This window comes from Schistocerca serialis, chromosome 2, assembly GCF_023864345.2.
Source record: "Schistocerca serialis cubense isolate TAMUIC-IGC-003099 chromosome 2, iqSchSeri2.2, whole genome shotgun sequence".
In the NCBI taxonomy this organism is placed as follows: domain Eukaryota; kingdom Metazoa; phylum Arthropoda; class Insecta; order Orthoptera; family Acrididae; genus Schistocerca; species Schistocerca serialis.
In genome coordinates, this window is record NC_064639.1 from 761,158,542 (window position 1) to 761,181,647 (window position 23,106).

General features: G+C 42.8%; 1 protein-coding gene across 2 annotated transcripts in view; it reads left to right on the plus strand.

Annotated features, from left to right (window-relative positions):
- Positions 1–23,106, plus strand: part of LOC126457972 (vacuolar protein sorting-associated protein 18 homolog) — a 260,426-nt gene that overhangs the window by 210,919 nt on the left and 26,401 nt on the right. For both annotated transcript variants that reach the window (XM_050094731.1, XM_050094732.1), the window contains 3 exons: positions 17,153–17,304; positions 20,989–21,086; positions 21,211–21,379. In XM_050094731.1, coding sequence (XP_049950688.1) covers positions 17,153–17,304; positions 20,989–21,086; positions 21,211–21,379 — 419 coding nt within the window. The remainder of the gene's footprint in view (positions 1–17,152; positions 17,305–20,988; positions 21,087–21,210; positions 21,380–23,106) is intronic.

Consider the following 23,106-nt stretch of genomic DNA (forward strand, 5'->3'; position numbering starts at 1 on the left):
GTGCATTGTCCTGTTGGAACAGCAAGTTCCCTTGCCGGTCTAGGAATGGTAGAACGATGGGTTCGATGACGGTTTGGATGTACCGTGCACTATTCAGTGTCCCCTCGACGATCACCAGTGGTGTACGGCCAGTGTAGGAGATCGCTCCCCACACCATGATGCCGGGTGTTGGCCCTGTGTGCCTCGGTCGTATGCAGTCCTGATTGTGGCGCTCACCTGCACGGCGCCAAACACGCATACGACCATCATTGGCACCAAGGCAGAAGCGACTCTCATCGCTGAAGACGACACGTCTCCATTCGTCCCTCCATTCACGCCTGTCGCGACACCACTGGAGGCGGGCTGCACGATGTTGGGGCGTGAGCGGAAGACGGCCTAACGGTGTGCGGGACCGTAGCCCAGCTTCATGGAGACGGTTGCGAATGGTCCTCGCCGATACCCCAGGAGCAACAGTGTCCCTAATTTGCTGGGAAGTGGCAGTGCGGTCCCCTACGGCACTGCGTAGGATCCTACGGTCTTGGCGTGCATCCGTGCGTCGCTGCGGTCCGGTCCCAGGTCGACGGGCACGTGCACCTTCCGCCGACCACTGGCGACAACATCGATGTACTGTGGAGACCTCACGCCCCACGTGTTGAGCAATTCGGCGGTACGTCCACCCGGCCTCCCGCATGCCCACTATACGCCCTCGCTCAAAGTCCGTCAACTGCACATACGGTTCACGTCCACGCTGTCGCGGCATGCTACCAGTGTTAAAGACTGCGATGGAGCTCCGTATGCCACGGCAAACTGGCTGACACTGACGGCGGCGGTGCACAAATGCTGCGCAGCTAGCGCCATTCGACGGCCAACACCGCGGTTCCTGGTGTGTCCGCTGTGCCGTGCGTGTGATCATTGCTTGTACAGCCCTCTCGCAGTGTCCGGAGCAAGTATGGGGGGTCTGACACACCGGTGTCAATGTGTTCTTTTTTCCATTTCCAGGAGTGTAGATATCCGCGACTTTGGCTGGTTGATTTGGGGGAGGAGACCAAACAGCGAGGTCATCGGTCCCATCGGAATAGGGAAGGATGGTGAAGGAAATCGGCCGTGCCCTTTCAAAGGATCATCCCGGTAGTTGCCTAAAGCGATTTAGGGAAATCAAGGAAAACCTAAATCAGGATGGCCGAACGCGGGTTTGAATCGTCGTCCTCGAGGGTGCTAACCACTGCGCCACCTCGCTCGGTTCGCGATGTAGCGATGCAGCCCAAATCACTTAATAAAGGCGAGTTCTCCGGTCCTGATTGTATATCACTAAGGTTCTTTTCAGAGTATGATGATGTAATAGCTCCATAGTTACCAATCGTACATAACCGCTCGCTCGTCGAAAGATCCGTATCTAAAGACTGGAAAGTTGCACAACTCACACCAGTACCCAAGACAGAAAATAGGAGTAATACGGTGAACCGCTAACGTCGATTTGCTGTAGGATTTTGGAACATATACTGTGTTCGAACATTATGAATTATCCCGAAGAAAACGATTTATTAAAAAGTAGTCAACATGTATTCAGAAATTATCTTTCTCGTGAAACTCAACTATCTCTTTATTCTCGCGAAGTAATGTTAAATTGATTCCATATTTTTAGATCGCCAGAAGGCTTTTGACACCATTCTTGACAAACGACTTCTAATGAAATTGCGTGCTTACGGGGTATTGTCTCACTTGTGCTACTGGATTTGTATTTCCTTTCAGGAAGGTCTCAGATCGTATAATTGAAGGAAAGTCGTCGAGTAAAACAGAAATAATATCTGGATTTCCCCAAGAAAGTGTTGTACGCCTCTGCTCTTCCTGATCTACATAAATGATTTAGGAGAGAATCTCGGTAATCCTCTTCAACTGTTTGCAGGTAATGCTGTCATTTACCGTTGTGTGAAGTCATTAGATGATCAAAACCAATCGCAAAATGATTTTCACAAGCCATCTGTATGGTTTTAAAAGTGGCAGTTGACTCTAAATAATGAAAACTATGTAGTCTTCCTCATGAGTACTAAAAGGAATCCGCTAAATTTCGGTTAAATGATAAATAACACAAATCTAAAGGCTGTAAATTCAATTAAATGCATAGAGATTAAAAGCGCGGATAACTTAAATTGAAACGATCACATAGATAACGTTGTCGGGAAAACAAATAAGGACGAGGTTTTTTAGTCAGAACACTTAGAATATGCAGCAGGTCTACTTGAAGATATTGCTTACACTATGCTTGCAGAACACGCAACTGGTATACTGAAGATATTGCTTACACCACGCTTATCCCAACTCTTCTGGAGTATTGCTGTGCGTTGTGAACTCCGCATCGTGTGGGTCGAAAAAGTCCGAAGGAGAGCAGCTTGTTTTGGATTATCGCGAACCGTACGAGATAGTGCCATGAGTATGATACGCCAATTAGGGCGGTGATCATTGAAACAAAGGCATTTTTTGTCGCTGTAGAATCTTCTCATGAAATTTCGATCACCAACTTTCTCCTCAAAGTGTGAAATATTTTGATGGCGCCCACCTACATGGAGAGAAACGATCATCGTAATAAAATGTAATAAAGCTAGAGGAATCGGAGCTAGTACGTAAAGATATGAATATTCGTTTTTCCCGCACGATGTTCGGGAGTGGAACGGTAGAGAAATACCTTGAAGATGGCTCTATGACCCTTCTGACAGACACTTAATTGTAAATTACATAGTAATCATGTAGATGTAGATGAATATTGGACCGTGGGTCAATGGAAACGTTTCACCTGGCCTGATGAATCACGTTTCTTGTTGCCCGCGGTCGATGGTCGTGTGTGGATCACACACTATGCCACGGACGCAGACCGCCGTGGGCCAAGTGAACTTTATTGCTGACCGTCTGCATCTCTTCAAGCCTGGTGTCTTCCCCGCTTCCCCGATGGTGACACTACACCCCCCTCCCCTTTTCCGTTGGCAGGATAATTGTCCCTGTCACAAGGCCAGAATCGCCCTAAATTGGTTCAGAAAGTATGATAATGAACTGTCGTCGATATCTTGGCCACAAAGTTCGACTAATGTGAACCCGGTAGAACGCTTATGGGACACTATCAGACCCCAGCTTTGCGCACAAGTCACTTGTCCCTGATAACCCACTGCGACCCTTAAACATGTAAAAAAACTCATAATGATTAAAGTGTTGATCGTCTGACAGTGCGGTATATATTCCTATTATTGTCGCTTATAAACTCAAAAAGGGCTTCATGTACAATTGTATCGTGATTAGAAAAAAGATCTCATCGTTTAGTTTGAGAATTGAGAATCCATTTACTTTCCTATGTCTGTTGTTTCGTCTTCTGAAGTAAACGTCGTATTTATGTCACAAGGAAGTCATTAGCGATTTTCTTCTGTGAAAAGCGAGTGTTGCTTGTTTTAACAGTGCAGAACAAACTTCACATTACCCTAGTTTCACGGTCACAACTCAAGCATTCAATTTGTGTTTAAAGTAGAAGGTACTTTAGATCGTATTATTATAGTTTTGACACACAGTAAAAGTGTAGGTGGTGGTTTCGGCTTTGTGGCAGTTCCGACACTGTAATATCAGTAACCTTTAACGGTTGTCAGAGTTAATACCATCGTTTTCATTAGTTATTTGGAATTTGTGTCTGATAAAGTTGAAACATTGGTATCTGCAAATTACAGGGATGAGTACGTTCAGGTGATACTGCAACCATTCTTTGAACGGTATGTGTCTCACTTCTATCCAACTGACGGTTTTAAAACCAGGTGACATTTTCATAGTATTTCTCATTATTAATTAATATGGGAATTATTTAATTGTTGCCTGTAATTCATAAAAAATTCTGCATTCCCCAAAAGTCGTTGACGTTGTCGATTATACTGACACCTACAGAAGTCATTACAGTATTTTATTCCGATTCGCGTGTTTAAAAATGGCTGGTTTTGTGTAAGAGGGGACCTAATGACATAATGTTGCTGGGATAAATAAATAAAACAGGAAGATAAACTTGTTGCTCATGTACAAAATGAAACTACCAGGTGCACTTGAATCCTTCACCTGTGTAATCTGTAAAGAAAGTGGGAAAAGCAGCTATACAGAAAGAAGAGCTTAGGAGGAATTGTAGGTGATTCAAAAATGGTTCAAATGGCTCTGAGCACTATGGAACTTAACATCGGAGGTCATCAGTCCCCTAGAGCTTAGGACTACTTAAACCCAACTAACCTAAGGACATCACACACATCCATGCCCGAGGCAGGATTAGAACCTGCGACCGTAGCAGTCGCGCGGTTCCGGACTGCAGCGCCTAGAACTACGTGGCCACCACGGTCGGCTATTGTATGTGACATGAAGCTTTCTTACACTTGTGAAAACCGCTGGTTTGTTATTTAATTCTGCAACTTGAACTCGCCATTTCAAAACTATTATGGCATAGTTCTGGTTGCTTTCACTGAGAAATTCACGAAGGGGGCGAGAGAGAGAGAGAGAGAGAGAGAGAGAGAGAGAGAGAGAGAGAGAGAGATTGAGATTGAGATTGATTGATTGATTGATTGATCCATCCTAGGTTTATTAAATGTGCCGTTCAGATACATTTTACAGAGTTGCACGTATTTTGCTCGTGTCATGATTCCGAAGAAACTTTGGAAGACTTTTTTCGTAATGTTACATTTGTCATGAACGTGAATTTCACTGAACTGCATCGTGTGCGTTATTCAAGAATAGAAGTGTCTGGATGCAGTCCTCTGCCTCTAGCCAGTTTTCCTATTGAGCGTTTCTCTATAGTAAATGAAAGTATTTCAACTGTTCCTATCGGTGTCTTTTTGTTGGCGTGCCGTAAATTCTTTGTTTTGTGGAAGATGCTGCAGTTGTCGTTCCCCGGCAAAGATGAGTGATACAGACGTTTCTGCTTGTGGTACTGAAAAGAGCGTGAATTGATAAAGCTAAACAAGGCCTTAGGAACCAGCCTTAGGTACTAGCTAGTACATGATGCTCTACGCTATCTGTAAGTTCAGAATCCTCAAAAGTGTTAACACTTACTAGCATCCGGCTGACGTAATATTACGGTGCTTGCGGGAAATGGGAATGTGCGGAGGACGTAATATTTCGAGCCAGTTATAATGATTTCCCTCAGTTTCAAACATATGTTTATGCTGCCGCAAACGTATGTTAGGTCTACAGGCTTCGTAGTTCTTGCTAGATTCTGGTAGCGGTATCGTCGTTTTTGAAAGCTTTGTCATCGTCTCCTGTTTCGTAGCTGTTAGCTGTCGTCCTTCAAGTTCTCTCTTTCTCGTGTATTTTGTAGGCTTTGCGTTGATTTTGTGTTCAGAATGAGCAGTGAACGGGCGAAACGTCTGCACCAAATGATTTGCAAAGTCCGTGACGAGTCAGCAGATGATAGGAACGAAATAGTTGATGACAATTCAGATTACACGTTTATCGTACTATTTTCGCAGTTTCTGTCGTTATGAAAGATTTTTCTGCGGGTAAATCATGAAATCAATCCGAGCATATGTTTTCAGTTTCATGGGCTATGTATCTCCATGTTTCCGTTTGTATCACACTGTACTCCATAATGAACGCTAAATTTTACAGATTAAGTTTAACCAATACGTCTATTTTAGAACACGTGACTGTTAATTGAATGTAAATACATGAAACTGTAAACAGTCACTTTTTTGAATAGTTATTTATAATTTCATGAACCGGTTTTCAGACCTTTTCAGGTTCATCTTAAGATGCTTTACAGGAAGTTACATATCTGTTTCTAGCGTAATGCTGGGTGCTGACTCAGTGACAAGAAGGTGGAACATGCTTCAATGTATCGCCATGAGTACTGTTTACCTGTTGATATGGATGCAAAATTTTTGAGTTTGTTTGTAGCACAATGCTGGGTGCTTTTTTTGCATCCATATCAACAGATAAAAAATACTCTTGGCGGTACATTAAAGCATGTTCCATCATATTTTCACAGACCCTGCATTCGGCATTATGCTAGAAACAGATATATAAATTCCGAAAAACCATCTGAAGATGAACCTGAAAAGGTCCGAAAACTGGTTTATGGAATAATAATTAACTATCCAAAAAAGTGACTGGTTGCGTTTTACGTGTTTACATACGCTAAATTTTACTTTGTTCTTGTGTTTTGTGTGTTTCTTTATATTTACACTGGTTGTGAAAGAAATTTAAACAGAAAGATCACTTGTTTGCTTAGCAGGGTATGTATTTGAATACCGAACTCCTTTTCAATTTTTTTCCGGCGATAATTACTGTTGGATTGAAGTTCCATCTGTGGATTCAGATTTAGCACTAGCAATGTGAAAATATGTATATTTAAAATGCAGAGTCTAATTAACCTAAAATGTTTTAAATTCCAACTACATATTTGTAAACACCAGTTATAACTTCCAAACTTTCATATTGCAGCCAGTCCACAGGTAATGTTAACTACGTACAAGAGCAATATTGTAAGTGTTAAATCTTGCTTACTAGTCGGCGAAAGATGCACTACTTCCAAATAAATGAATAGTTGTGTAAAAAGACGCTTGGTTTTCAATGTCATGAATTAACTCAGCTCTTTTAGATAGTTCTTTATTTTGTTTTAATTCAATATTGGATCCAATTCCAGTAAAGTAGTCCTTTCTCTTACGTGGTATTTTGCTATAGAACACCTACCCAAAAAACGTGGTTTTTTGCTATAGAACACCTACTCCAAAAAAACAAAGGTTTCATTGCAATGAAAATTAGCCAACATCGCATAATTATGCAACATATACGGGGCCGTTGCTGTGTTTTGCTCCCCTTGGCGAGAACCGAAAGATGACGCCCCCTCCTTTTTACTACCATCGCTATTCCTGATACCCCCCTCCATCCCCCAGCGGCACAACGCTGTAACTCTCCTATTATACTTTATATCATTAAACTAAGGTGACCTGACGTCCCCATTTTCTGGCGTCAGTTCTCAGTTTTCATGCTTAGTCCTCAGTGCCTTTAAAACTGTTCTATGTTCTAATTTTTTCAGTTTTTGAAATTTCCCAAAACAATTGAAACAGGAAAAATTTGCTGCACATTTTAAAGAAGAACTCAGCTGAATATACCAGTGCAACCAAATTTTCCATCAATTACTTATTTTATTTAATTGCAAGAAAATTGACTAATAAAGGTGTGGAACTATTTTCTGGTGCAAATAATTTTTTTTCTTGAATTTAGAAACAATCCTGTACTGGTGGGAGACATGACAAAGCATCAAACTAGATAGTTGGATAATCGTTTCCGTTTTAATTGAAATATTTGTGGAGTGAGGAATAGATCCCGTCTTTTTCAGCATCCACTTTCGTGCGATTAAATAAATAAATGACGACTTGTTTGCATTTTCTGTTGAGAGTTCTACAACTTTTATTAGCCACCCCGGTGGCTCAATGCTCTAAGCGATCTGCTTCTGATCATTTGCCCAAGATAGGTATGAGTTCGAATCAGTCAGAGACAGACTTACAGACGCCAACTCATTATTATGTGCGGGTATGATGAACTGCACTTACTTTTTCTCCATTTAGACGTGATGAAAGAGAGGTACAAAAGCTAGCTTGTGAATACGTGATCGATTATCCACAGAAAATAATGGTAGAACTAAAAACATCAACAGAACCACTCAAGACAACTGATGCTTGACAAGTGATCTGGAGAGAGAAGAACAAAAAGGGGGACTGAGGGAGGTATTGTATCAAATATGATCGCAAACCATGCCCCTTTCAAGCGCTCGACAGAGATAAATTAATTTGATATTGCGGTGCCTGTGGTATTCCGAACTAACGATGGAAAGTTACTTCAGAGATGGATACATGTCGGAAGGAACCAGCACTGCAGCGACTACAGCCGTTATGAAAGACATGAAATGTATTCGCAATTGCAAACTATCAACAGCAGTGCAGTGGAATGATGACAATGAAAATTTCCCGTTTATCGCGAGCGGTCGCCTTACAGTTTGGCTGTCCGAGTACGACTCACAACCAGACCTAAACTTCCTTATGTCGTCAACCATGTGCCGACGTCTTGTACTCGTTCATGCCCAAAAGAACTTTTCATCGTAATTCGAAATAACACAGGCACTGCAAGTCGCATTTATCCGCCGACACTGGGCAAGCGGCTTTCAAGCAAAATGCCTCTCCTGTATGGGAATATACATAATGGATGTACGAGTACAGGATGTAGGCACGTGGTTGACGACGTATGGAAGATTGGGTCTGGCCCTGAGACGTGCTCGGACAGCCAAAGAGGGATGCCGCGCTGGATTAGCCGAGTGGTCTCTGACGCTGCAGTCATGGACTGTGCGGCTGGGTTCGAGCGCCAGCACGGTAGCTCAGCGTGGTCGGTCAGAGGTTCAGCTACCCTCTGTAATAAAAAAAAACTAAGTCAACGGATCAACAAAGAACCTGAACGGCTGTCATCGGACGTCCGCCACGAACAAATTCATCGACCAATATAGAGCAAAATGAGACCTAACAGGGGAAAAAAAAGAAAACGGGAAGGCGAACGCTGGCGATAAGCGGGAAATCCAGGTTCGAGTCCCGGACCGGCACAAATTTTGGGTCTCGTCATTCCATTATACAGCTGATTCAAGTCCGTATTCGCAACTGCGATTACATTTCGTGAGAAGAATTAAGGGCATGTTTGTTTCTGTTTCATACTCAATAGCGGCTGCTAAAGTTTTGAGGTAGGTAGAGGCAATGTGTCTACTTTCGTCAAAGTAAGCAAAGACTTACTGAGTAACTGTTCTGTATGGTTTTGAAGACAATTCGATATTTTAATTTTTCCTGTTTTTCGTTTTTTTTTTTTTCCTCATTTGCTCAGTTTGTTCGCTGTTTGAATTCAAAATAATCCCCCCCCCCCTTTCACCCCTTTGCCGCCCTAGGCGGCCGCCAAGTCTTGCGTAATGGTAGAAACGATCTTGAGCATGTACCGGGTGATCAAAATGTCAGTTTAAATTTGAAAACTTAATAAACCACGGAATAATGTAGATAGAGGGATGAAAATTGACACATATGCTTGGAATGACATGGGGTTTTATTAGAACAAAATAAAACAAAAAACAAAAAAACGAAGTATTGCTAGACGCGTGGAAGATCACTTGCGCGCGTCGTTTGGTGGTGATCGTGTGCTCAGGCGCCACTTTCGTCATGCTTGGCCTCCCAAGTCCCCAGACCTCAGTCCGTGCGATTATTGGCTTTGGGGTTACCTGAAGTCGCAAGTGTATCGTGATTTACCGACATCTCTAGGGATGCTGAAAGACAACATCCGACGCCAATGCCTCACCATAACTCCTGTCATGCTTTACAGTGCTGTTCACAACATTATTCCTCGACTACAGCTATTGTTGAGGAATGATGGTGGACATATCGAGCATTTCCTGTAAAGAACATCATCTTTGCTTTGTCTTACTTTGTTATGCTAATTATTGCTATTCTGATGAGATGAAGCACCATCTGTCGGACATTTTTTGAACGTTTGTATTTTTTTTTGGTTCTAATAAAACCCCATCTCATTCCAAGCATGTGTGTCAATTTGTACCTCTCTATCTACATTATTCCGTGATTTATTCAGTTTTCAAATTTATACTGACTTTTCGATCACCCGGTACGTAATTTTAAAAGCGGGCAACCGTCTGATGATGAACCTGCAGTTCGAAACCGGTAACGGCGCTCTTTGTTCTTAATAAATATTATTATTAATCGTGGCTAGTTGCTCCTTTTACATTGTTGTAAGAATTAACCAGTATTTTTACGCAGGCACCTTCTCAGCACGCCAGTTTTCGACGGAATAGCAGTAATTGCGTCCACGGCTGACAAATACGACGTACAGATCAATACTGTGGTAAGTTATTAATGAGTTAATAATCTTGAGGGAAATTAAATAGTCTTTGGGAGTTGGAGTGTAGGAGGGAGGTTTCAGATTCGAATTCGTGTGAGGTAGATTTCTGAGTGTTGTTGAGTGGGTCTTAAAAACGGAAGGTAGCCATGAGAGTGTGGTACCTCGCAAAGGTTTTTACGAGAATGAAATAGACTGGAGACTGGTTTTGAATGTATGTATTTGAAAGCAGAGTATATGGGCGGGTGGTATCCGAAGGAGTACATTGACGAGGTGGGCGACACGAGCTGCGGCAGCCGTAGTGCGCGGTGGCGGGCTGCCAGCTCACTCGACCCTGTAGGAGACGGCGTGTCCGGGGTTGTTGACCACGCGCGACAGCGAGGCGCGCCGCGCCGTGGGCACCGCGACGGCGGCGGCAGCCACCAGCGGCGGGTGCGCGGGCAGCCCCAGCCCGTACCCCAGGCCCAGGCCGGGACCGTAGGCGTAGCCGTAGCCGGGCCCGAGCGGCGCGAAGGGCGCGGCCGCGTAGGCCAGCAGCGGGGAGGGGGGCGGCGGCGGCGGCAGCGGCAGCGGCGCCGTGCTGGCCGGCGTCTCGGGGCCCCCCAGCCCCAGCCGCGGCCGCAGCGCGCGCCGAGACCGCGACCGCGCCTCCGCCTCGGCGACCTCGGCCAGGTGCGCGGCGCGCGCCGCCGCCACCTCGGGCGTCTCGGACACGGGCTGCGGCAGCGCCTCGGGGCCCGGCGGCTCGGGCGCCACCGGCAGCGCGTTGCTCGCCACGCGGAAGCCCAGCCCGTCCGCCACGTAGTCCAGCCGCACCACCTGCCCCGACGGCGTCACGTAGCTGTACGTGCCCAGCTTGTTGCCCGCCGCGTCCTGCCACACCGACATGCCTTACCCATTATTTAGTCGAGATGTAGTGAGAACGGAATATTCGTCCTTACCGTTCCATAAGAACACGGGATAACTGCCGGATATCAGTAACGTCCTGCCACGATATTTCGGCGCAGAGTCTTCTGGCCATCTTCAGGTGAGTGCCACTGTAGTAGTACTGGCGAGTACGCGCTGAGCTCCGCTATTTGAAGCCGTACTGAGGTGACATTGCGCGTGCGCTGCTCAGCGTGCGCGTTCGTAACACCTCCGTGCACTGCGCCTCACGCCCTCCACTGTGAAAGCCTGGCGTATCGGTATCAGGTCGATTTTCATCTTTAAATAGCGGAGTTCAGCGCGTACTCACCAGTACTACTACAGTGGCACTCACCTGAAGATGGCCAGAAGACTCTGCACCAAAAATTCTCCCTTTTTTTATGGAACAATCAGTACGCCGGGAAAGCTTTAAACATTTCATCCTTACCTTTAGGCTGTATGACCACACCTAAAGGTCTGACTGAAATTTCCATTGCCACCTATGTTTCCACATCCGACTTCCAAAAACTACTCTGAGATATGGAGCACAAAGGGTATTTTCCTACTAATTTTCCCCTCAGTTGTGGCTATTTTATTTGAACTCAGTTTCGAAGCCCTTAACAGTAGAGTGGCAAAAACCGTAATTCTGCAGCTCTCAGATTCAATGCTTGATCGACCCTATGATTTTTGTTTGTCGCTTTTTTCACCTCTGGAATAGTCTGTGAAAAAAGCCTAGTTGTACTGTCATTCACAGTCCGCATTAAACTTTAGGTACCCCTATTCAATAGGACTGTGCCTAGTAAAGCATTGTGGTATTCAAACCGAGCTTGACATTGGTGACAGTGTTATAACTTCATCTTAAGGCACTTTGGTTTGGTCATCTTATTAGTAGACACCCACAATTATGTCCTGTTGCAGTACTACACTGTCGTCTGTATGGTAAATACGAGACACATTAGAGGACGCTGAGCTACTGCCGGAAAATATACAACCGAGTGAGGTGGTGCTGTGGTTGGCACACTGGACTCACATTCGGGAGGACGTCGGTTCAAACCGGCGTCCGACCTTCCCGATTTAGCTTTTCCGTAATTTCCCTAAATTGCTTCAGGGAAATGCCGGGATGGTTCCTTTGAAAGGATGCAGCGGACTTCCTTCCCCGTCCTTCCATAATCCCATGAGACCGATTACCTTGCTGTTTGGTCACCTCCCCCAAACCGACCAACCATCCAGAATGTATTTGTAGATGTATATTATTTCAAGTTCCCTGATGGTGAAGCCATAAAAGATTTAAAAAACTGATTGCAAGTAAAGTAAACAACAAACAAGGCTGAGCGGAAAATTAGTTTAAAATACCCTTTGCGCTCCAAAGCAAAATAATTTACAGTGGTAGTCCCCAATATCCATTGCCATGGAATCAACAACATTACAGCTGGAAATAGCACCTCTGTGTGTGTGTGTGTGTGTGTGTGTGTGTGTGTGTGTGTGTGTGTGTGTGTTTGTTTGTTTCAACAAATACACGTAAACAGAGCATACTGATCAATGGAAGCATAAATCTCCTTTAAGATTTGACAGTTTTGTGTGGGAAGCTTCATCCACCTACTCTGCAATATACATTTGCTCATTAACTAGTAACACTGACTGTTGACATTTTTCTTTTCTTTACTAATATACAGGATCACATACTGATTATTATGTGATCTGAACAGATATTTTTCCATTTGTGCCAAGTGTAGCCAGTATGAATTATTCAAAGTTGAATGACTAGAAAGATACATAGATAAATAAACATACTTTTTATTCCATAGATCCATGGCAAGGAGATCCTTATGGAAGTAAAAAATGTCATAAAAACAAAACTACATGTTTAGGAAAGAACAGATATGCTAGTGTTTCTTCCATAGAGTCTAACTGAAATGAATGTTGAATAAGTACAAAATCTGAAACACATTTCTGCTTAAAAATTAGTATGAAACATCCCATAAACTTTTAAATGTATTGTTTCTGACCAGCATAACTCTCAGGCTACTGTTGTAGCCTCTCAAACAGAAAATAGTTTTAAACACCTACTGACAGAAAGCACATTACTGCAGTGAAGATGTGCGGAAGTCAGATTTTACGTAACATTCACATTATTTGATATTATTAATAATAGATACATAACTGGTTCTGCTAAGAAATGTGTCAGTAGAGTTGTGAGTTTCTTGCAGGACATTCTTGAATTCACACCAAAAATAGTTCATATTACACACTGTTGGACCTGGAAAACTTTAGTTTGGATTGATGTGTTGTCCAAAACATGATCAGATATGATGTTATGGAACATATATATAACCTATATGTGCCAGCTTTTTAACTTTTATGCACAGATTATCATTTACAATACTGAATAATCAGCTCCAGTGATACAATATTTCGTTGGCACAACCAGTTTTGTTAATCACTAAGAATGTTCAGGCATTGATAGTACACTTTCTACATACTTCAATAATGCAACAGTCACAATTAACATTCTAAATGAAAAGTACTTGGTATAGCAAACAAACTGAAATGTTTATGACAACTCCCAGTGAACATTTTATGTAAGATTTAGACAATTGTACTCACTAATCAAAACAAGTCATTCACATATAGCAACATGTAACTGGAGACTTCTCAATTACTGCAGGGAGAAAAAGGGGGCTGGGGGGTGAACTTACTGCCCTAGCCATTATAATGCACCATAGTGTTTCAGTAAAACTGACATCAGTTGATATTGTTGGCCATGAGAAACTCCAAAGGACGTGATCATTCACAACAAACCATGAGTTAATAACATAAGGCAACAGCAACTGACTCAAACTTGAATACCTGTGCGAAGAATTACTTACTGGAGAAATTTTTCCAAGTTTACATAGTGTCTGCATTGATCTATTGGTCTGTTGGCTTCTAGAAACATGCACCCTTGGGATGGAATCACTGGTAAACAGCCACCATTTAAGAATCTAAATAGAACAATACCTCTGTGGTACGAAGTGAGAGTCAGTGAACGTCTTTCACACACTTCTTGCAGTAACCTTTCAAAGTGACAATAAAATCAGTAGAACAGTGTTATTGCTGCCCAAAATATATTTCATCATGACCATCCTCCTGTACTGAGCTTCAAAAGCTTGGTTAGAGCCATTTCCAGCTTAAGTTTCCATTAAATGTCAGTAATTCCTTGAGTAGTGCAGCCAGTCATATCCTTAAACTCCATGCCATCTTGCTGTATCAGATAATATGGTCAATTATCTGCAGTCTGTGATGCATTGTTAATTCCTCCATTTTTTGAAACCAATGTACAGTATAACAGTTTAACATACATTGCTTAGGATACAGCATACTGTATGAAAACTTTTAATGCACATTCAGTAGTATCAACAAATAAAAATGTTATCTTTGCTGCAACTGAGGCTTTTCTTGCTGTTGTCTTGTATGTCATTTTTATGTGCGTCGGCAATGACACGTCGGGCATATTCTGCTGGTGTTCTACAATGAATCTTCTTAGTATTTAGTTGTTGTGGTTCATATTCCTTATAATTTTTTTCCAAAAAGAGTATTAACATTGAAGACACAACACTTTCTTAACTGTAAGTTTCTTTAAATCATACATAAGCTGTTTACAGTGAGCTTTGAATATGAACAGTTTTATTGCAAGTTAATAATACGGCTGTAGAGAAATATATGTATGTAAAAATATGGCTGTTGCACTGTAAGATTTGGATTTGCATGGCCTTTGTACTGGAAATAAAAACTGCACGTATGTGTGTCAGTATACATTACTTGCTTCGTTTCTTACTTGCCATATTACTAATCCACAGAGTAAACTGTTAAAACTAAAGTAGTATACAAACAATCCACACCATAGCAGACTTAATTCTAAAATACAGATAAGTAATAATATTAGCGTGATTTACTATTTCCTCATTCACAGATTGTATAGATCAGTGCAAGTCATAAATTGATGTCATCATCATTGTCATCATCATCATAACTCTTCATATATGTACATCTACATCTGTACTTAATAAACTGATGGACCATGTATGTATGTTACCTACACAATACTAACCATAATGATTTAATCTACCACGTGAGCTGTGCACTCCTAAAAGGTTGCTGTTTTAACTTTGCGCTGAATTCTACTTCTGTGATGAAGATGATGATGCAGAGTTTGAGCACTGACAACATTATACCTTCAATTGTACAGCCCATCAAACACAACTGACTGTTAAATATGTATATTTCTGTAGCCCTATTTTTGCAAAACACACTCTCTCTCATTCCTAGTAAACCTGTGTCAATACCATTGTAGGTAGCTAACAAAAAAATTATGCTGTTAAATACGGCTCAATTATTAGTAAATGCAAGAGGTATGTAAGTGAATATTCAAAAATGTTCATACCTGCACTGCACTGTGGGCTTGGAATGGCTCTGTATGGCCATAGCTAGCTTGTCCAAACTCATCCTGTGCATGATACTGTGTTTTAAGGCTCAATGGCGGAGCCACTGCTGCCACAGGTGGGGGAACGTGGTAGTTATAAGGAAGTGCTGCATATGAGTGTGGAACACCAAAGCCCAGTGCATTGTATGGCGCCAGTGGTGGCAGGATTACAGGGTCTCCGGCACACAATGCCATCAAGGCACACAGCAGAGCCTGTAATTACATATATTAACATGAACTGAATATATTTTTCACTTTAGATAATAGGATTAGGAAATAAACTTATCTGAAGATTTAAATGACTGTGGTATTTGAGGCAAATTTGCTTCTGATGCCAGCAGAGCAGTCACAAGAAAAACTCTTAAGTTGTTAATATCTTAGTAAATACTAAACCATAAAGGTATTGCTACAGATTTTTAATAAAGCAGAAAATACAAGATGTTGTCATTAGCTGTACCCAACTGCTGTACATTAATGTCACAAAAAATATTTACTGAACTGATATATCTCCTCTAATAATATAAACACTCTAAAAATAAGCAGATTATTGGAATCTTTTTTCTTTCAGTGAATGTATTCTTAGAGATCTTTTTTAATATGCAATGCTGTAATGAATAAGCATGTACACACACACACACACACACACACACACACACACACACACACACACAAATGTCCTATCAGTATCTGCAATACATCTATCAGTATAAGAAGTAAGTACAATATAATCTTCACTCAGTATTGTTGTAGAGAAGCTTTCAAGGCAAGAAATAATTATAATCACCAACTCACATATTTTATAAAACTAAATTATTGTCCCTCACTCACTTAAATTTTTTCTCATGAGTATGAGTTCCGCAAGGCTTTATAAAATGGAGGCTCATAGGTAGTTTATGTACTTTATGTTGCACAATCATCCAACTTTGCTTCGTAATTCAGTTTACAAATTCCTTATAAGCAGCTTCTTCAAAAGTGTAAACTGTGAACACCTGTGATGTACTTACCAGCAGCCTCATTGTGCCACCTCACAGTGCAGGGATGGGTACTGCCTGTGCACCGCCTGAATTGTCTTATATATGTGCCCCCAGGGCATTAGACTTGGGCTGGGTCGTCCTTTGCTTGGAGGCTTAGGCCCCCACCCAGCCACCAAGGTTACTAGAGCTTCATGTGACCTTGTAGCTGCAACAACTTCCTCCTGCCTGGCACTTTAGTCAAACCCGGATACTAAACTGTCACATAGTACAAAAATAAACATCGGGCAATTATTTACATTTGGCTTAATGCTCACCATGTAGCATGAAAATTCCTACTAATATTTCAAGTAATGTGCTAATCCATGAAAGACCAACACATTCTCTCTCTATCTCTGTCTGTCTTCTCACCATCCATCACTTCCAAACTCTAATAGGTCATTCTCTTTCAACGTAATAATATTGATATTATTACTGTCAGTAAAAATATTTGATATTTCTTTAGTTAATTTACTGTGTTTTGTATTATGGATCTGACTCAGTGAACATGTGCTGAATTCTGTGGTTGCAACATTTTTACTCTCCTTCCCTTTTTGTAAACAAGGTAACTTCCTGTAATATTGAAAAAGGTCATACAACACAAGTACAGAAAGTCATGTCTTTTTCAAAGAAGCTATCCAGGCATTTTCCATAGGTGGTTTATGGAAACCACAGCAAACCTAACTCTGGATGATTGGGTAGGGACTTGAACCACAATCCTCTCCAATGTGAGTCTTATGTTTTACCACTGTGCCTATCTACAGGTACTAAGTAACAACATGTTAACAAAATGATATACCTCTCTTTCTGGTATATAATGTGACTCAGCCAAATCCTCCACTTAATGAGAAAGAAAACTTCTCAGTTATTGAGAAAAATGTTTTTCTCTATGGGTCTATTAATTTAATTTGTTTTTTTACAGCTCAGCATGTGGTCAGTGAGAAGAATGATATCCAGCAGGCTATGCAGTTTCTTCAGGAATGTGATCTCATCAAAATTGAAGACATCCTTCCATTCTTTTCAGACTTTGTCACAATTGATCACTTTAAGGATGCAATCTGCACTTCACTGCAGGTACAGTACCACTGTAAAGGCAGATGTAACATCAGTGATGTAGTGGCTAAGTAACTGATATAGGTATTCTGACAATGTTATGAAAAGGATAGATTGCTACTCACCATATAGTGGAAATGTTGAATCACAGACAGCACAACAAAAAGACTGCTAAACAAGTGAGCTTTCGGCCAAAAGACCTTTTTTCTAAAGTAGATAAAACTCTCTCTCTCTCTCTCTCTCTCTCTCTCTCTCTCTCTCTCTCTCTCTTTCACACCTCATACATATGTGACCACTGTCACTGGCCGCTAAGGCTGGACCTGGCATCCAATTGTAAAATGAAATGCTTTTCTCTTCTATGTTTCTTACCCTATCAGCTATACTAATACTATCTTGCAACAACCCCAGGCTTATGAGCAATAATCAATAATCTGTCAAACCAGGGTTTTATAAGCTACTTTTTTTGTGGTTGGGTTAACTTCCTTAGAATTCCCCCCAATGAAATTCAGTCTGGCATCTGTCTTTCATACAGTTAGTTTCATATGGTTATTCCACTTTAAATTGCTCCATATGCATACCGTAAGGTACAGGGTGTTTATAATGAAACTTAGGTTACTTGAGCCAGTGTAGATGGTGATCTATTTACCATATGGGTACCCAACTTTATAGGAGTGATATTCAGACTGTGCACAGCAGGATTTGATTGCTAGTAGTGCTAGTGTCATGACCTACTGTTAGGTGCTGGCACCAGTACAGCAATGTAAGGTTGAAACACAATCATCAGTGCGCATTTACATTTGCAGACAGTCAACACAAGGTTAGCAGGGCCTTACTCAGATAAAACTGTTTTATGAAAACAACAGCAATAGTGCTGCTGCTTTCCATGAGTGTCAATGCGTTAAATAATCACAGAGAGGTCCTCTTTTTGCACTGGAATTGAAAAACAGGATTTGGAAGTTTGAATTACCTAGTGGTTTTGGAATTTCTCCTGGGAGAGGCTGAAGGCCAATTGCACCATACATTGTAGAAGAAGTTACTGTTTCCATGGCTGAAAATAATGGATGGAGTGGCCAATCTTCAAGCAGCGCATGAGCTTGTTGCGTGCCATCTGAACTTCCCATGGTCCACCATTTGAAAAGTTCTGTGAACAATTGTGAAATGGTATCTGTACAAACGTCCAGGCTGTTGTGGAAGCAGATGGTCATCGCATTGAGTAACATTTAGGTTTATTCAGTATTTCTCTTCTGCATGACCTTACATAAGTTTCTATTAAGTTTCATTGTTCTATGAACACTCGTTTTCACGGAGGCCATCCAGGTAGTGAAAGTTCAGTTGCATGTTATGTAATCAAACAATAATCAGTCTTTCATCACATTTATGTGCAGTATTTGACATTTATTTATTTTCCGGCTCAACTGGCAATGCAGGCAGGAAATATAAATTCTCCGCAGGTCTTCCTACATTTTCTTACAATTTTGTGGCATGACTTCTCTAAAAACAACAGCATCAGCTTCGCAGATTCTCCATGGATAAACATAAAATTCGCATGACCACAAGTAGGAAAATACACTCCTGGAAATTGAAATAAGAACACCGTGAATTCATTGTCCCAGGAAGGGGAAACTTTATTGACACATTCCTGGGGTCAGATACATCACATGATCACACTGACAGAACCACAGGCACATAGACACAGGCAACAGAGCATGCACAATGTCGGCACTAGTACAGTGTATATCCACCTTTCGCAGCAATGCAGGCTGCTATTCTCCCATGGAGACGATCGTAGAGATGCTGGATGTAGTCCTGTGGAACGGCTTGCCATGCCATTTCCACCTGGCGCCTCAGTTGGACCAGCGTTCGTGCTGGACGTGCAGACCGCGTGAGACGACGCTTCATCCAGTCCCAAACATGCTCAATGGGGGACAGATCCGGAGATCTTGCTGGCCAGGGTAGTTGACTTACACCTTCTAGAGCACGTTGGGTGGCACGGGATACATGCGGACGTGCATTGTCCTGTTGGAACAGCAAGTTCCCTTGCTGGTCTAGGAATGGTAGAACGATGGGTTCGATGACGGTTTGGATGTACCGTGCACTATTCAGTGTCCCCTCGACGATCACCAGTGGTGTACGGCCAGTGTAGGAGATCGCTCCCCACACCATGATGCCGGGTGTTGGCCCTGTGTGCCTCGGTCGTATGCAGTCCTGATTGTGGCGCTCACCTGCACGGCGCCAAACACGCATACGACCATCATTGGCACCAAGGCAGAAGCGACTCTCATCGCTGAAGACGACACGTCTCCATTCGTCCCTCCATTCACGCCTGTCGCGACACCACTGGAGGCAGGCTGCGCGATGTTGGGGCGTGAGCGGAAGACGGCCTAACGGTGTGCGGGACCGTAGCCCAGCTTCATGGAGACGGTTGCGAATGGTCCTCGCCGATACCCCAGGAGCAACAGTGTCTCTAATTTGCTGGGAAGTGGCGGTGCGGTCCCCTACGGCACTGCGTAGGATCCTACGCTCTTGGCGTGCATCCGTGCGTCGCTGCGGTCCGGTCCCAGGTCGACGGGCACGTGCACCTTCCGCCGACCACTGGCGACAACATCGATGTACTGTGGAGACCTCACGCCCCACGTGTTGAGCAATTCGGCGGTACGTCCACGCGGCCTCCCGCATGCCCACTATACGCCCTCGCTCAAAGTCCGTCAACTGCACATACGGTTCACGTCCACGCTGTCGCGGCATGCTACCAGTGTTAAAGACTGCGATGGAGCTCCGTATGCCACGGCAAACTGGCTGACACTGACGGCGGCGGTGCACAAATGCTGCGCAGCTAGCGCCATTCGACGGCCAACACCGCGGTTCCTGGTGTGTCCGCTGTGCCGTGCGTGTGATCATTGCTTGTACAGCCCTCTCGCAGTGTCCGGAGCAAGTATGGTGGGTCTGACACACCGGTATCAATGTGTTCTTTTTTCCATTTCCAGGAGTGTAGATAAGTTCAAGCATGTACCAAGAGTACTGTAAAGCCAGCAATTAGTGGAACAACAAAGGGATGAAATGATTCTTGTACACTATATACCCGTTACCACACCCCAGACAATGTATTGAATTTTATCTCCACTGCAACTATAGAGATAACTGATTCTGTTATGAACAAAAGTATATTTTTGGTTTCCAGATAATGTATTCAGATTTTCTGTGTAAGTTTGCTCTATATTCATTATGTTTTCAAAGTATTACCTTAAGTAATGACATGTTAGTACTTAGAAGACGTCAGTTTTGCAATATGTTGTTACACTTAAATTGTCATTTAGTTACTTTGACTGTCTCCATGGTCTAGTGTTTCTGGAAGATGACTTTAGCACCTGGTTTTGATTCCTGGAAACAATGTCCACTTTTTCTTCGGTGAAAATGCCTTAAATGGGGTCCACTAAGAGTTCTCAGGCCAAATGATTATTTTACAAGTAATGTAAGGAAGGAGAGAAAATAATTTATACTTTCTTAATACTTGTGGTAAACCTATTAAAAATAATTTAAATTTTCTTACTTACATGATAGGAAATATTTTTACTGATCATATATCAAATTTAAATAAAAAAAATTCATGGAAACGAGACTGTAGAAGTGGAGGGTAGAACATGATGGATAGTGACAGTGCTTCATAAGGAGCTAAATACCAAAGCAACAATTCTGTTTTGTTTGCAGGAATATAACCAGCATATTCAGGATCTTAAAGAAGAAATGGAAGAAGCAACCAAATCAGCTGAAGTTATTAGAGAAGAAATCCAAGCTTTCCGAAACAGGTAAATATTAATATGAATTTCACATTAACATAGTTAAGCTCCTTACAATTACTTACTCTTCATCTAGGACTCTGTGGTATAGTCTCTACCTCTCTCATTCTAATATTAGATATTTATCTTTCAGGTATGCTCGTGTGCAAGTGCGAGATGTTTGCTGTGAATGTGAACTACAGCTGTTGATGCGTCCATTTTACCTTTTTCCATGTGGTCATCGTTTCCATGGTGATTGTCTACTGGCTGAAGTCACTCCTGTCTTACCTGCAGGAAAGAGAAATAAGTTACATGAGTTACAGGTACATTGTTCTTGTTTTATATCAAAATATTATGAGAATCAAACAATGAAAAATCTAAGATGGAATGTAAAAATATTATGAAAAGGAAAGTTGCTGATCACCATATAGCAGATATGCTGGGTTGCAGATAGGCATAACTGTCACAAATAAAGCTTTCGGCCAGTAAGGCCTTTGTCAAAAATAGACGACACACACACACACACACACACACACACACACACACACACGACTGCAGTCTCTGCTGGCAACTAAAGCCATATTGTGAGCAGCAGTGCCAATGCATGATGGGTGTGGCAAATGGGCAGGGGTAAAGAGGAGGCTGGAGCAGGGAAGGGGAGGGATAGCAGGGTAGGGGTGGGGGACAGTGAAATGCAGCTGGGGAGCATGCAGGGAGGAGGTGGAAAGAGGTTAGGGGAGCTATGTGCAGTCAGGACGATAGAAAGAGGGCAGGGGAGAGGTGAGGAGAGGGGGGTAGTGGAAAAGGAGAGAAGTAAAATGACTGGGTGCGATGGTGGAATGAGAGCTGTGTAGTGCTGGAATGGGAACACGGAAGGGGTTGGATGGGTGAGGACAATGACTAACATAGGTTGAGCCCAGGAGGGTTACAGGAACTTCAGATATATTGTAGGGAAAGTTCCCACATGCGCAGTTCAGAAAAGCTGGTGTTGGTGGGAAGGATCCATATGGCACAGGCTGTGAAGCAATCATTGCAATGAAGGATGTCATGTTTGGCAGCTTGCTCAGCTGTGGGATGGTCCACTTATTTCTTGGCCACAGCTTGTCGGTGGCCATTCATGCTCACAGACAGCTTGTTGGTTGTCATGCCCACATAAAATGCAGCATTTGGTGGATGGTGGAATACCACTGTGAGACTGGTGGGAAGGATAGTGGGCTCGACATTTCTCATTTCAAAGCATGGCAGGAGGTAGTAAAAACCCTGGTGGAGCATGAAATTCAGTTTCACCATTCCTGGGTAGTACTGAGTTACGACGGGAATGCTTCTCTGTGGCTGGACGGTGTGACTTAGGGAGGTAGTGGGAGACTGGAAAGCTAAGGCATGGGAGATTTGTTTTTGTACAAGATTGGGAGGATAATTACAATCTGTGAAGGCTTCAGTGAGAGCCTCAGTATATTTCAAGAAGGAACGCTTGTCACAGCACATGCAATGACCGTGCGTTGCTAGGCTGCATGGAAGGCATTTCTTGGTATGGGATGGGTGGCAGCTGTCGAAGTGGAGGTATTGCTGGTGATTAGTAGGTTTGGTATGGACAGGGGTACTGATGTAGCCATCTTTTAGGTGGAGGTCAACATCTAGGAAGGTGGCTTCTTGGGTTGAGTAGGACCAGGTGAAGCAAATGGAGACGAAGTTGTTAAGTTTCTGGAGGAATGTCGATAGGTTGACCTCACCCTCGATCCAGATCGTAAAAATGTCATCAGTGAATCTGAACCAGGTGAGGGGTTTAGGATTCTGGGTGCTTAGGAAGGATTCCTCTAGTTGGCCCATGAATAGGTTGGCATAGGATGGTGCCAGGTGGGTACTCACAGTCATACCCGAGATTTGTTTGTAGGTAATACATTCAAATAAGGAGTAATTGTGGGTGAGGATGTAGTTGGTCATGGAAACTAGGAAGGAGGTTGTTGGTTTGGAATCCATTGGGCATTGGGAAAGGTAGTGGTCAGTAGCGGTAAAACCATGGACATTAGGGATGTTAATGTAAAGGGAGGTG